Source organism: Patella vulgata, chromosome 3, assembly GCF_932274485.2.
Source record: "Patella vulgata chromosome 3, xgPatVulg1.2, whole genome shotgun sequence".
In the NCBI taxonomy this organism is placed as follows: Eukaryota; Metazoa; Mollusca; class Gastropoda; family Patellidae; genus Patella; species Patella vulgata.
The window spans coordinates 83,550,936-83,566,519 of record NC_065881.2 but is presented as its reverse complement, the minus strand read 5'-3'; the positions used below and the strand labels follow the sequence as shown (position 1 = coordinate 83,566,519).

Sequence of the window (15,584 nt, the reverse complement as noted above, 5' to 3'; positions counted from 1 at the left end):
CCACGAGATTGGACAGGCGACCCAACTCCTTGTCACGTACAACCGGGGATTTGTTTTAATCAGATTGAATACACATAGTTTATTTGGTTACCGAGGAAAAGCATGTTAGAAGTCAAAGGCAAGATCACAATTTAATAACTGACGATCCCGTAACACAACACATAATAATAATAATAAGAATAATCGTTTTCTATAGCGCTGAACATTCAGTCAGTCTGACTGCTCTGTGGCGCTTTACAATGTAGATATGATATAAAAAAAAACAAAAACAAGCATACATGTATATACAAATAAACAAAAGAATACAAAGGAATAGTTACAATATACAAATGGAAAGTGAAGCATTTAAATTATTGTTTAAAAGTTTGGGTAAAAAACAGGGTTTTTAAACGTCGTTTAAATATAGCTAAGTTTGGACTATTTTGGACTTCCAGAGGCAATTTGTTCCACTCTTTTGGTGCTGCGTACGCAAAAGCTCTCTCACCAAATTTTGACTTCTGTACTGGGCATACAAGTTGGTTTTTATGAGATGAACGTAAGGAACGAGAAGGTACATATTGTTTAATCAAATCGGATAAATAGGATGGTGCCAAAGGATAGTTGAAAGTGATTGTGTTAATTTTGAAAATGATGCGTTGATAACCGGTAGCCAATGTAACTGTTTTAGAACAGGTGTAATATGATCAGATGGTTTGGTGAGAGATACAATTCGAGCTGCTTTATTCTGGATTTTTTGTAGCTGACTTACAAGAGTTTTAGGAAGCACATGTTTATTCCTTAATTACCTATATACAGCTGGCGTGTGTATTCATTAACGCTTGACTGACTCCTTAATCCCCTAATTAAATAAAACAATTGACTGCGGAATAATTTGTTTTGTAATTTATTTTAATTAAGATCCTATTTAGAATTTGTTTTATAATGTCCCGCCCTCTCTTCTCACGACAGCGATTTTAAAACTGTGTTTTAAAGTGACTTTTTGATAAGAGCGACTCTACCATCGTGTGCAGTCCAAACGATTCGAAATATATTTCCGTCTAATTTCCCCGAGTAAAAGAGTACAGAAGTAAAAGATGTGGTCATGCAAAATGAATCATTAAAGTCAAACATGACTGAAACGTGATTTTTTAATGACGATCCGTAACTCGATTTCCTGTAGACATCGTACGGCGTCTTTCTTTCTGCATGTGGATTTGACTTCATTACTCTGAAATCGACCGTAAAAATGAAATACGAAAAAATATCTCAATATTATACGTTAGAATTAAGAGATTGAGAACGGTCATCTAACTATCTTTGTGTATTGATAAAGTGTACTGTCGTTAATATCTATCATTATACCCATACTTTTTCTCGACTCTGATGAAAATGGGAGGGTATACACCGATACACGGCCACTTTTCACGGCTACTTTTAAAAAGTGGCCGTGTATCAGTTGAAAAGTGGCCGTGTATCAGTTGAAAAGTGACAAAAATAAGAAAATCATGATTTACATATTTATTTGAACATCTACAACCCGTTTTGAACATGTTATGGTAAAAGAGTCATCATTTTAAACTGTCTCGGCACTTTTCGAATGTGCGTCACTCTCAGTCGTATTCTTACATTTTGTATCACGCATTTCTTTACATTTTGATATCTAGTCGCACTTTCACATTTTGTCGCGGCTTATGCTCATCCGCAGCACATAATCCAAATATTTTACTATTATAAATTAATGTCTTGGCATTTTCAACACTAAAAACTTTCACATTTTGTCGCGGTTTATGCTCATCCGCAGCACGTAATCCAAATATGTTACTAGTATAAATTAATCCATTGGGCTTGGCATTTTCTACACTACAAACTTGAGAACTCTACAATTCCAACTCGTCTTCATTTAATGGCTGTTCTTGTTTTTGTCTGTCAGTGGATGTCAATATCTCGCGAAGTTAATGAATTGATCTGTGCGGAAATTAGCAAATGTACCTTGCTTATCAAAAAAGTTAAAATCCAATCTTTTGTACTGATCTCGAAGTGTCACCATATTCCTATGCAATTCGACTCGTCTGCATGGCTTTAATTTCTTGTTCTGTGAAGGATCGGGCTTCTAAATCTTCGCGATCATTGAAATCTCTTGCAGAACTGATATTCTCGGTCTTAGAAATATATGTTTGTGACATTATAAAGTAGGATTCTTCGACGAATTCCCGCATTCATTTCTGCCATCCACTACAATCGACGCAGCCAGGATGTTGGCAAAACAACAAGAAATGGCTATTGTACAAAATGATTGGATGACGTTTGCTTTTCTCAACCAATTAATATCCCTGTTATGAACATTTTCCCTGACCTGATTTAAACCGTGAAATGCACGTGTGGTGTACTGACATCATTTACCTGAGTAGAAATAAGCGTTTGCGATGAGATATTTGGGGGGCTCTAAATGGGAAACTTTGATAAATTTGTGAAATGAAAAATGCTTTTGAAATTGGGAAAAATAGAAAAAATCTCTATTTCTCGAAAAAGTATTTAGTATAAGTCAGTTATATACCTTGTTTTCTCAGTGTATGGGTTGATACACCGTCTCTTTTTTGAGTGCAGATCTCCTCGGCTTCGCCTTGGAGCCCCACTCAAAAAAGAGACGGTGTATCAACCCATACACCTTGAAAACAAGGTATATAACTATTACTTAATCAATCCGACTAAAGTTGCAGACATGGGGCCATAAATTAATTTACATATCGATGTAGATAATGATTAGCGTTGCACACACATGGGGTTATAAATTAATTTACAAGTAAAGATGTTGGATTAAGAATGCTGATTAAGTTATTATTAGCCCGCCAGATCAAAGACACCACTCTAGGTAGAACGTGTTAAAACTCCACGAACGAACGACACAAGTTACGGGGGAACTTTGCTGCAATCGTTGAATCGTACATTACTCATCAGTTGTTTATAATGATTTTTTACCCAATAATCAATTAGATTTGTTCACCGATGTTTTTGTAATAAAGTAGCCTCGTATTATTTGTTGATTGGCGTTTAGACAATATTTAATGGACTTGATACGAAATCTGAATATAAATTATTCCATAGATAAACGTTTGTGATAAGATTAGGTTATTGTCTAACATCGTTTAACTTCTTTATAAAAAAAAGTATTTAACAATTACATTCACACTGTCATAGTGTGCAACAAACATATTTGTTGTACACTAACAATTAATTAAATTAAAGATTAAGCCATTAACTCGATAATCCCTCTTGTCCAGTTAAACTTAGATTGTTAACATGTCTTGGTCTGGGTTATAATCCTCTCCATTAGAAACGGATTAAATACTTTAGAATGCACGCTAATCAAATCTATGGTAACCGAAATTAGGATATAAACCCAGAAACTCCATTATTATCTCTTGAAGACATTAAAGACATTATGTGTTAACAATCTCTTCTTATTATTAGGTAACATTGTGAGAACTAGTGACAAATAACCCAAGGGTTGCGTCACATCGCCCAAGACAGAATAAGGGCACGTTCTCAACACTTTAATAGCTCACCAAACGGCATCAGGAACTTCAGTCACGATGATCACGTGTATTTTATATTCATGTCCATGAATCCCATGCAATTGTCGCTCCAAAATTTAACGTCAGTTACCACGGCCGTAGTATTGTAATAGTTAGTCACCAGCCACTCAACCGGATTAAGATCGTAATTGAAAAATTGAAAAGCGTTTTTGCGTGTCGGATACTCAAACGTTAATAGCCGAATTAATTTTAATCAGATTGGCGTGAGCTTGCCGTAAAGTGGATATAGTAACTATTGGCTACACGTAGCGAAAAAAAAAAAATGTCAATCTTATGCGGTCTTTAAGTAAATAAATGGCTTTTTCTGCCCTGTCTGTATGAAAAATTTGGGAACAAATTGGAGCCAGGCAAAGAGATCAGCATTTACATTAACGACAATAAAAAATTAATGGGGGTCTGTATCCAATTGACGTTAATAAGAGTTATCTCCCTTTCTATAAAAAACATTAGGGTGCGATGAAAGAGTTAGTAATAGTACGATTAATCCGGTGAATATCGACTCATTTCTAATGGATCAAGAAGGTGATAATGTGTTACTGAACAAATATTTAAATTTAGAAAAAGTTGAAAACAATCTTTATAGGTAAATATTCCTGCCTGTCATGCATTTATGACCAGTTGTTGGGATGTGACGAAAACCAATGTCCAGTGCACATGTAACTGTTACTAAGAATAGTGTAACTTAAGAAGAACCTTTAATTGATCTCATCAGATAAGTTGCAATGCAGCTGGCATGGCAAAATTTACATCATACATGTGGCTGACGTGCAGCACACTGCATTTTGCTAGTCATTTGTGTAGCCTAGAATGAGTCCAAAGTCTAATTTTAACAGGGTTCACGGTGACCGAACACAAATTGACGACCTATTCGGCTAGCCACCTATTCGACCGATCCAGCTGGCAACCTATTCAGAATTATGCCAACAGTCGCCCAAACTCATCTATTTTTATCAACTTGCGTGGGGTATATCTGGCATATACAGACAAAACACACATCCCATCTCAACCCCGGTACACTAAGAATGGCAACCATCTTGTTATACACTCAAAGCCATTAAAAATGTAATGTCTAATTCGTGAAATATTTCTGGTAAACGTTTTCTTGGGCTTTCCTATCTTATGGCACATAGGTGAAACTTGTGATGGGTCTCTTCTGGATGCTCAGAATTTTGTACGATGGTACGAATTTTGACTTGGAATATTACCGTTCTTTCACTTTAAAATATTGAAAAATTGGCGACGTTTAGGATGAGAGTGCACCCCTTTAATATGATTGTGCCAACTTTTACTAAGTATATTGGAAAGCTTATTTCATCACCTTTTCGAATATATATAGCTGGATGCTAGGAATTTTGTACGATGGTCCGAATTTTGACTCGGGATATTAACGGTCTTTTCCTTTTTTTGTATAAAAAATTTGCCACGTTTAGGATGAGAGCGCACCCCTTTAATATAATTGTGCCAACCTTTACTAATAATATTTGGAAAGCTTAATCAATTATCTTTCAGAATATATACATGTATAACTGGATGCTCAGAATTTTGTATGATGATCCGAATTTGGACTTCGAAAAAAATACCGGTCTATCTTTACATTTAGAATATTGAAAAATTGGCTAGTTCAGGTTGAGAGCGCACCCCTTTAATATGATTGTGCCAACTTTTACTAATAATATTTAAAAAGCTTATTCCATTACCTTTTAGAATATATTTAGTTGGATCATCAGAATTTTGTACGATGGTCCGAATTTTGACACGGGATATTAACGGTATTTCCCTTTAGAATTTTTAAAAAATTGGCCATGTTTAGGATGAGAGTGCATCCCTTTAATATGACTGTGCCAACTTTTACTAATAATATTTGGAAAGCCTTTTTAATTACCTTTCGGAATATATTTAGTTGGATGTCCAGAATTTTGATTTGTAAGATAATGTAAAATTACACCTCTATTTTCTGAGCTAAAGGAATGGATAAAAATAATATATTCTACTTTCATTTGATAGACGTAACGTTCGGTTTTATTGGTTGATTAAAATAGATGAGTTTGTGCGTCTGTTGGCATAATTCTGAATAGGTTGCCAACGAACAGGTTGCCAGCTGGATCGGTCCTTCGAATAGATCGCTAGCCGAATAGGTCGCCAATTTGTGTTCGGTGTCACGGTGGCTGAGAGGGTAAGACGCTGGCTCGCTAGCCTGGAGGTCGGGTGTTCGATCCCTGCATTGGCGGAGAAATTTCACCCAGATTTTCCGGCGTGATTCACCCTTGTCAGTGATGCAAGACGGAGTGCCTGACAAGGACGTGATGTCTGGTCGTTCGTATGAGACAAAAAAACGCAGTCCCGTGTACATATTGGCGTGCACGTAAAAGATCCCTTGACAGTTGGAATTCGATATAATAATAGGCCGCAGTGCTGCTGTTTCATAAGCCCAGTTCAGATGTTAAACCCCATTTCATCATTTAAACAGCATAGCCATGGGTCTATGTTCATAAATTAAGGGCTCAGTAGATCCATTATGACAGAATGAACAAAATATGATAGTATTGATAGTTCTACTGCAGCATTTAATTACACAATGTCAAAGATGATAGGTCCACAATTATAGGGGCGGATCCAGGAATTTTTGCAGGAGCCTAGGGGGTTTACCTGGTACCTGAGACACTGTCCTTTTGAGAAATACATGGTCTCGATCATCATCTTGGCGTATGTACATACACACTGAGCTTTTTAAAGAGAGAAATCCAACACCCTGTTTTACATCAATTTTTCTTAAGAATTAATACAGTGACATATTGTGATTCAATTTCATTGATGCAAAGCATTAACTGTGATATCACATCTATATCATTATCTCGCATTTTAAATACCCATCTCATCCCATAATCTGAAGAGGGCATATATTCGGTCTTCAACTATTCAAAATTAAAAAACTCAAATTAGAATTCAATATTGATAAATTTCAGTCAATATTCTTAACTGTCCATCAGTCTTTTTGAATTAGGTGCCTACATGTATGTGATTAATGTTAACTGATAAACAGGCGTCTTGATTTAATAATTAGGCATTCATATTCCTGAAGCAAAGGCCCGAGAAATCCCTCTCTTCCTGAGTGTGTCTATTCTTCCCGTTCAATCAAATCTATCCCAAGTACAGCAACATGACAACCCTTCATTTAATCTGGGTATTCCCTAAAACTTTGAACAGTGATTTAAGGTATTAAAAACGGTGACTGTTATTCGTCTCCAAAAAGTATTGTTTACATTGTATCAATGTCAATAGCCTTGTTTGTCATCTAAATTAGTTTTTCTGCAATATTCTGCATTTCTCTCTCTCTCTCTCTCTCTCTCTCTCTCTCTCTCTCATGTACATGATACTGTGTTTGTAAAACTGATACCTGTACCATACACATTATCCTACCAGAGTGCTGGACCCCTTCTCACTGGGTCAGCACCGAGGGCCTGGCAAGGGACTGTGTATAGTCGATCGGATGGAACTAAAAACCGAGGTTCCACGTGTGTACCATACATGCTATCCTCAAGAAACATAACACACGATTTGATTTTTCAGAAGTACATATCAGCAAGTTAACCTAAGTGAAACGTATATCTTTGGGGGTCAGTTGATTGGACTGGGTTTAATGGCTGCCGGTGATACGGTTGAACCTGGATATAATCTTCATAGTTTACATTGTTACTTTCTTAAAGGAGGTAGGCCTACAATATTTAAGGGATCAATGCCCATGAATCATGACCCCCTCAGTCACCCCCACCCTTAAAGGAGGTAAATTATTTAGGGGATCAAGATCAAATCCCTTTAATCATTAGTAGTACGCTTTAGGTCATAAGGCCTGTCATTGAGTTTCAATCCCAAGCTTGTATGTGATGAGGATAACGGTCGCCATGTTCTCTAGTTTTCTTCCACTGTTACAGACCCCTTATAGGCAGGGACAAATTATTTAAAGGCTCAATACAACTCTTGTTGTAACTGAATAATATGTCCCAATCTTAATTCTGGTCAACAAATTGTACTATTTTAGAATATTTCAATTAATTGATGATACAAATTTCATCTTAACACACCTTATTTAAAATTTTTGAAAAATCCAACATAATGGTTTGAAACGTCTAACGTAAACCTTTTCAAATGAAACTTTAATTTAAAAATATTTTCGAACCCTCTGGACAAGTAAAATAGGATGTAATGGATAATTTATACAACTATTATAGGACACTTAAACATCTAGTACTTAGATAGAGATATTATTTATTTTCTGGAGCTTTCAAGCCAGCAAGAGTGTTATTGTCCCTTTAAATAAAATTCAATACAGATCTATATTTTTTTTTCGTTTATACTACACGCCATGAAGGGCTGACCAGTTATAGTGAAAGGTCGCATCAGAGGTAATAAGAGCCTTGATGTTTCTAGTGAGTTACCCACACGCACCTCACGCCAAAAACTCGCCGTAACAGACCGTTTCATTGGCTAATCCCTCACATCATCCAGAACACGTCAATGATAACAACTCTTCTAGATGCTAGTGTAGTAAAGACAAGTAAAACGAAAGTTTGAACTATAAAAAAATGAAACATCATCCAGAACACTCAATGATAACAACTCTTCCAGATGCTAGTGTAGTAAAGAGAGAGAGAAATGGGGTTTAAGTCCACTCAACACAAACTAGGTCATTTCGGGACTAACATGGTTTAATTTTATTTCAATAATTCGCTTGCACGTAGGTGTCTTTAGCAGTGGGAGGACCTAGAGAAAACCCACATGGTTTGACAGGCGCCCCTATTCCTTGTCACGTACAACCGGGGATTTGAAACCACGCCAGTTGACTCAATGACAGGTCTTATGATACATCGCTCACGTGCTAATCATTCGGCCATCCAACCTTCCTCAGTGTAGTAAAGACAAGTACCGGTAAAAACAAAATTTTGAAGTATGAAAAAACGAAATGAAATAAGACGTGTGTTTTAATCAGATTACTTTGGCTCAAGACACGGGGGGGGGGGGGGGGGGGGGGGGGGGGGGGGGGGGGGTGTTGGATGTGATGGTGAGGTTATCATATCCAGGGGGATGGATGGCTGAATGCTCTAAGGTGTGTACTTTAGATCATAAGATCTGTCATCGAGTCGGGGGAGGGTTGGATGGCCGAATGGTTAGCGCGTGCGCGCTGTATCATAAGGCCTGTCAATGAGTCAACTGCCGTGCTTTGGAATCCCCGGTTGTACGTGACAAGGAGTATGTTTGCCTGTCCAACCTCGTGGGTTTTCTCCGGGTCCTCCGATTTTCCTCCCACTGCTAAAGACCCCTATGTGCAAGTGAATTATTGAAATGAAATTAAACCATATGTTAGTCCCGAAATGACCTGGTTTGTATCGAGTGGATGTTAAACCACATTTCTCTCTTTCTCTCTCTGTCATTGAGTCAAATTGCATGGTTTCAGTACCCAGATTGAACATGACAAGGAGAGGGGTTTACTGTCTAAGCTTGTGGGTTTTCTCGGGACCCCAATGGCAAGCAAATTATTGGAATCTCTCTCTTTCTCTCTCTCTCTCTCTCTCTCTCTTATTCGGGGACCACTGGCTAAGTGGGTAGGGCGCTGGCTCGCTAGCCTGGAGGTCGGTTGTTCGATCCCTGCATTGGCCGAGAAAGTTCATCCAGATTTTCCATCGTGGTTCTCCCTTGTCAGTGATGCAGGACGGAGGGACTGACAAGGAAAGCTGTCTAGTCGTTCGGATGGGACGAAAAACCGAGGTCCCGTGTACACATTGGCGTGCACGTAAAAGATCCCTTGGCAGTTGGAATTCGATATAAGAGTAGGCCGTAGTGCCGCTGTCCGGGCAAAATTTCCCTCATAGCACACTGTATGGCGTATGCCCGTCTTCATTAGCCCAGGTTAGGAGCAGAACAGTAGGACGTTAAACTCCATTTCATTTCATTTCATTTCTCTCTCTTTTTCTTATTTCTTAAAATTCGTGAGTAATATACTTTTGTATATTTTCAGGATTAGATCAGCCGATATTATATCAAGTTGAAGCAACTCGAGAAGGTTCAACATATTGTAGTCGGAGTGTAAAAGCTATTCAAAATGGTCTCACTTTATTCACCATGCAGTGCTCATTTAAAAAACAAGAATCTGATTCATTTGAACATCAGTTTAAAATGCCAGATGTACCAAAACCAGACGAATTAAAAGACAGATCTCAGTTGTACAAAGATTGGATTGATGAGTAAGGACGATTATTCAGACATTCTAGGATATATGCCCCCCCCCCACACACACACACTCATTACTTATTGTGTTAAAAATGAAATATCTATGTAAAAAAAAAAAATAATGAAAATATTTCCTGAATATCTCTCTATTGCCCCCCCCCACACACACACACCTCTCAATCAATGAACAAGAAATCTTTGACTGGCACTTAATCCCCATTTATATCTTTTCATGCGGCAATGATGGTAGGCCTATAGCCAATAAATAACATAGATAGAACAGTAGCTGTCTAGGAATGATACAACATTTAACAGTAGCTGTCTAAGAATGATTATAACATTTAACACACCTGTCTAAGAATGATTATAACATTTAACACACCGTTCTAAGAATGATTATAACATTTAACACACCGGTCTAAGAATGATTATAACATTTAACATAGATGTTGTAAGAATGAGTATAACATTTAATACAGGAGCTATATATATATATTTATATAGAGAGAGAGAGATTTAACTTCCACTCGACACAGACTAGGTCATTTCGGGACTAACATGGTTTCCTCCCGTTGCTAAATACCCCTACGCGCAAGCGAATTATTGAAATAAAATTAAACCATGTTAGTCCCGAAATGACCTAGTTTGTGTCGAGTGGAAGTTAAACCCTCTCTCTCTCTCTCTCTCTCTCTCTCTCTCCTTTTCATTTCATTCATAAATACACTATTATTATATTTTGTTTTATATTTTAAAGAACAGATCCGTCTGATGAAAGTTTACGTAGTATATTAACAAGTGATTTAAGGGAAGCAGAAACAGATACGTGTGAAGTAAGGCCTGTTTATCCATGGAGATTCCGACGCGAGAATGGTGATAAACCACGGGAATGCCTGTGGATTCGTGCAAAACAACCTTTAGGTAAACTCCATCTTTTTTTTGATAGGGTATAAGCCCAGCTTGTGATCCTATCAGATTTCTTCGTTAAAAATATCGTTACGATTATCAAGTCTCGCGCTTATAGCTAAAATGTCTACATGTGACAATCGAGTTGCAAAGTTCAAGGTTCGATCAATGTCAAGGTTGCTGGAAATCATACCTGATCAACAAAGAGTTTCTATGGAGGCCGCCATATTTGTTTACAGTGTGTTATGTGCGACGACCCCTGATTGGATAATGCTAATTGATCACGTGTAAACACAACGAGCGCAAAATTTCAGGAATTGCCCAGTACTGAAGCAACGGTTAGATGTTGTAAAACTCGCGATCATTGCTTCAGGAACATGGGTAAACTCATGATCCATAAACAAACATGATCCGTCAGTTTTCATTTTTGGTGTTCTGATGGAGATCATTTTCCATTGTTATATCAACGATAGGCCTGTTTTCCATTGTTATATCAACAATAGGCCTGTTTTCCATTGTTATATCAAACGATAGGCCTGTTTTCCAAGTATGCGTTTCCGTTGGTTACATGGAAATGTTTCCATTACATTTGCATCAGACTGCCTTTTATCGCCTGTGAAACGAGTACCAAGATTGAAAAATACTGCAGGTTCCTCTCTGCCAACGCCTAGATCTGTACCTGGGAAATTCTTGTTTGAAGGCCAATGCATTACAACTCGCCTCCCAAAAATCTAAAATTTAAAATTTATACTGTATATAGAACCCTTGACAATGGGAGTTGAGAGATAAGTAGGAAGAAAATGGCACTGCCTCAGTAGAATTTCTATCATAGATGTATACCTGTCTTCAATCGCCCAGTAGTGCGTTAAACCCAGGGTTCTTAATCCATTTTGAAAGGAACCTGCCATAATTGTGTCAAATGAGGTCCCGTAGGAAATGGGTTAATTACAAGCTTCCATTCCCTTTAATATAACTAGACATCAACAAAAATAATTCTTGGTAATTTGTTATGGAGAATGCAGTATTTTAGTGTATGTTATAACCACAAAAATAACAACAGGTACACATCATGTCAACTTAAAGTTACAATTTCATATTTTCTAAGAAAGTCAAAACATAATTATTTCTATGTATTTTGCTCAATAGGTTGTCAACTCACTATTATACGATCATAGGTTATCTTTCTCACACTTAAAAATCTTCACACCGGAAATAATAACACAATTACCTCCCAATTACCTCCCTTGTTTTCCTATTTCCCCACCATGGAATAGCTATCTTCAAACGTTTGAATTTGAAGTTGAAAATTATATTTTTGCCAATTTCTCAACTGGCAATAGTGAATTATAGGATTAATAGGATTATTCTTTAACAAGGTAGGACTGTTTATACATACCATCTATATTAGGGCTTTATTTTAATACATTTTAAAAACATAACTTAAAGATATGAAATTGTAACTTTAATTTATAAACTTAATGTTTCTATTTGTTACAACTGAATAAACAGTATATTGTCTATGTATGCCTGTCTTCATTACCCCAGTCTAGTGGGGGGAGTGTAGTAGTTTAACACATGCACATGAAATCATAGTTCTGTGGTTTCGATTGTAGGGTCACCTGTCCAACCTTGTGGGTTTTCTCCGGGTCCTCTGGTTTCCTCCCACCGCACAAGCGAATTATTAAATAAAAATTGAACCATATTTTAGTCCCAAAATGACCTAGTTTGTGTCGAGTGGACGTTAAATCCCATTTCTCCAGTTAGTACAGCAATGTAGGACGTTAAAACTCTTTTCATTGTATAGGCTTGTAAATAAATCTATCTTTGTGTTTTGTTTCCAGGTCACGACCTTCATATACACAAATCTGTGGCCACATATTACTCGGATTTGTTCATGGCAGATATAGCCAGATACCCCAAACCATATATTCCTGGTATTCATGCATTCTTTGTGATATCTCTAGATCACTCTGTGTGGTTCCATCAACCCTGCAGACCTGATGATTGGTTGCTATATGAATTGGAATGTCCTTGTACGGGTATGAATGTTAATTTTCTTGATTACTGTCTCGTAAATGTTGGTTCAAGACATTATCAAAGATTCGTTCAAGACATTATCAAAGATTCGTTGCTTGGTTCATTAGTTTTCTGGATCTTCTCTTGGTTTTTGTCATGGTTCTCAAATTTCACCATTTTTGAAACTCACAGTTTTTCTCACAGTTTTCAAATCTTGTGGGTTTTCCCCCCAAGTCTCTAAACTTCCAATGTTAAAAAAAAATGTAGAAATTTATTTATTTGGTGGAAAAGAAAGTGACCCCATTGCTTTTTTTGTTTATGACCAGCTGCAATATTTTCCTGTTAACTTTTATACGCCCACATTTCCATGTGGACATATTATGTTCAAATTTTGTTTGTGGACACTCCACAGGTCACAATTTTTATCTGATTTTGATGAAGTTTAAAATATATGTTTATATTACAAAGATATTGGTTCCTTTCGATATTGAATTGTAACTTCCTGGATATGACCCCTAATTGTACGAAAAATCACGACAATGGGAGGATGAGCCCTATTGATTTCCCCTGTTCTCCGTCCATCTCTTGCAAAATGTGGGTGTATCTTCCATGGCAACCACTTGTATATGTAACAATTGTTTACTTTCAGCTAATGGTCGTGGATTTATTGTGGGTAGAATCTGGTCTCCCGATGGTAAATTGGTTATGTCTGTAGCCCAGGAAACAGTGATACGAACAGCAAAAGCCAAATTATGATAAATTATTTTTATCAAAAAACAAATTGAAGTAAAACTAGACTAAATATATCATTTAAAAGATGTTGATATTTAGTAAAATGATTGGTTTTGTTTTTTAAATTTGTTACGTACAGCAAACTTCGTATTAGTCGGATCTTCTCTCAACTCGGGTAAAATTGTACCCATTGATCCTGCGCGTTTTTCTTTATTAAATTTATGCATGTAAGTCAGATTTACTAAGTCGGATCTTTGCACAACTCGAATCAAAATGTTCAGTCCATTTGATCTAATCCCGGCTTTTTTCCTTCGTCTAAGTCGAATCGGCAGTATGTTCAGAATTTGACTAAATCAGTTTCGTCCTGATGGTCTAAAACGCAGTAAGGTATTACATGCACAGAGCCCCAAAATACTGTCTGTCTGCTGTACGCGACACTTTCCAAGAAAATTTAGGACATTTTTCAAAGATGCGACAAAATGGAAGTTATCGACTTGCACCAAAACGGAAGTTATCCACTCATACATACGAACAAAAGCTTGAAATGTGCCTTTGAATCAATTATTATCCGACTCTTGCGGTTTATTTCTAATCGAGCTAAGATTTAATTTCGGTCTTCGGCTAACTCGGGGGGCTGAATGGTTAGCTTGAACGCGCTGTATCATAAAGTCTGTCATTGAGTCGACTGGCGTGGTTTCAAATCCCCGGTTGTACGTGACAAGGAGTAGGGTCGCCTGTCCAACCTCGTGGGTTTTCTCCGGGTCCTCCGGTTTCCTCCCACTGCTAAAGACCCCCATGCGCAAGCGAATTATTGAAATAAAATTAAACCATATGTTAGTCCCGAAATGACCTAGTTTGTTTCGAGTGGACGTTAAACCCCATTTCTCTCTCTCTCTCTCGCTTAACTCGGATAAAATTGGTCAGTCCACTTAGATCCGACTGATGTGAAGTTTACTGTATTTATTTTGTATAATTAATATTTAATTTGTAAAATGATTATTTACATAAAATTTGTTATGTATATATATTTAATCTGTGGAATGAAATTCTTGTTTTGTTTGTTTTTTGAATTTATTTTGTATAATTAATATTGAATTTGTAAAATTTCATGTATTTAATTTGTAGAATGAAATTCTTGTGTGTATGTTTTTTAAATTTCTTATGTATCTATTTTGTATAATTTTTTGTCATGTACATGTATGTATCTGTATGTTTTTTTTAAAATGGTTATGTAGTTTTTTATAAGATAAGATTTTATTCTAGTCATGTTTATGTATCTGTATTAAATTTGTAAAATGAAATTCTTGTGTGTATGTTTTTTAAATTGGTTATGTATCTATTTTGTATAATTTTTTTAAAAATTGGTTATGTACATGTATCTGTATTTAATTTGTAGAATGAAATTCTTGTTTGTTTTTTTAAATTGGTTATGTAGTTTTTTTATAAGATAAGATTTTATTCTAGTCATTCAGATGGGACAAAAAAACAAGGTCCCATTTACACATTGGCTTGCACATAAAAGAACCCTTGGCGGTTGGAATTCGATACAAGAGTAGGCTGTCCAGCTGTTGTCCAGACAAAATTTTCCTTATAACACACTGTATGCATACAATGTTTAGAATTTAAGCAAAAGTTGCATTACAGTTATAAGATATTAACATCTGGGGTGATTATTTATGGACGTACAGTGTAATACACTCAAAGCCATTTAAAACGCAAAGCCAAATTCAAAGTTTATTTACTGCAACAACTTTTAACAAATGTACATAACAATTGACAAAATCGAGATAACAAGCATCTGTGGATAATTTCATGAAAGAGTTCACTACAAATGCACAAAACTGAAACAAAGCAGGGGTCAGCTGAAGTCAATATCAGGTGTGTCCACCCTGAGCTCTTACACATGCCTGAGGTCGCCTTGGCATGGACTGGCACAGATGTCTCACTACACGCTGTGGGATTGTTTGCCAATGATTTTGGAGTACCTGTGCCAACTCTGCAACAGTTAGTGGTGGAACGGCTTGAGTTCGAACCTGTTGTCCAAGTTCATCCCAAAGGGGTTCAATCGGGTTCATGTAGGGAGACATAGCGGGCCAATGCATGACACGGACATGATTGTCCAACAGTTCCCCTGGCAGT

At 36.8% G+C, this 15,584-nt stretch overlaps 1 protein-coding gene across 4 annotated transcripts; it reads left to right on the top strand.

Annotated features, from left to right (window-relative positions):
- Positions 1-4,018: 4,018 nt before the first annotated feature.
- Positions 4,019-14,607, top strand: LOC130010390 (acyl-coenzyme A thioesterase 8-like). 4 transcript variants are annotated; one of them, XM_050543084.2, is made up of 6 exons: positions 4,019-4,155; positions 7,140-7,279; positions 9,583-9,808; positions 10,549-10,712; positions 12,539-12,736; positions 13,363-14,607. In XM_050543084.2, exons 1-6 carry the CDS (start codon positions 4,082-4,084, stop codon positions 13,467-13,469), a joined length of 909 nt encoding a protein of 302 aa, XP_050399041.2. In that variant the 5' UTR covers positions 4,019-4,081; the 3' UTR covers positions 13,470-14,607. The 4 variants fall into 4 exon arrangements, with proteins under 4 accessions (XP_050399041.2, XP_055955707.1, XP_055955706.1 ...); XM_056099730.1 differs by lacking the exon at positions 4,019-4,155 and adding an exon at positions 5,619-5,745; XM_056099732.1 differs by lacking the exon at positions 7,140-7,279.
- The last annotated feature ends 977 nt before the right edge of the window (positions 14,608-15,584 follow it).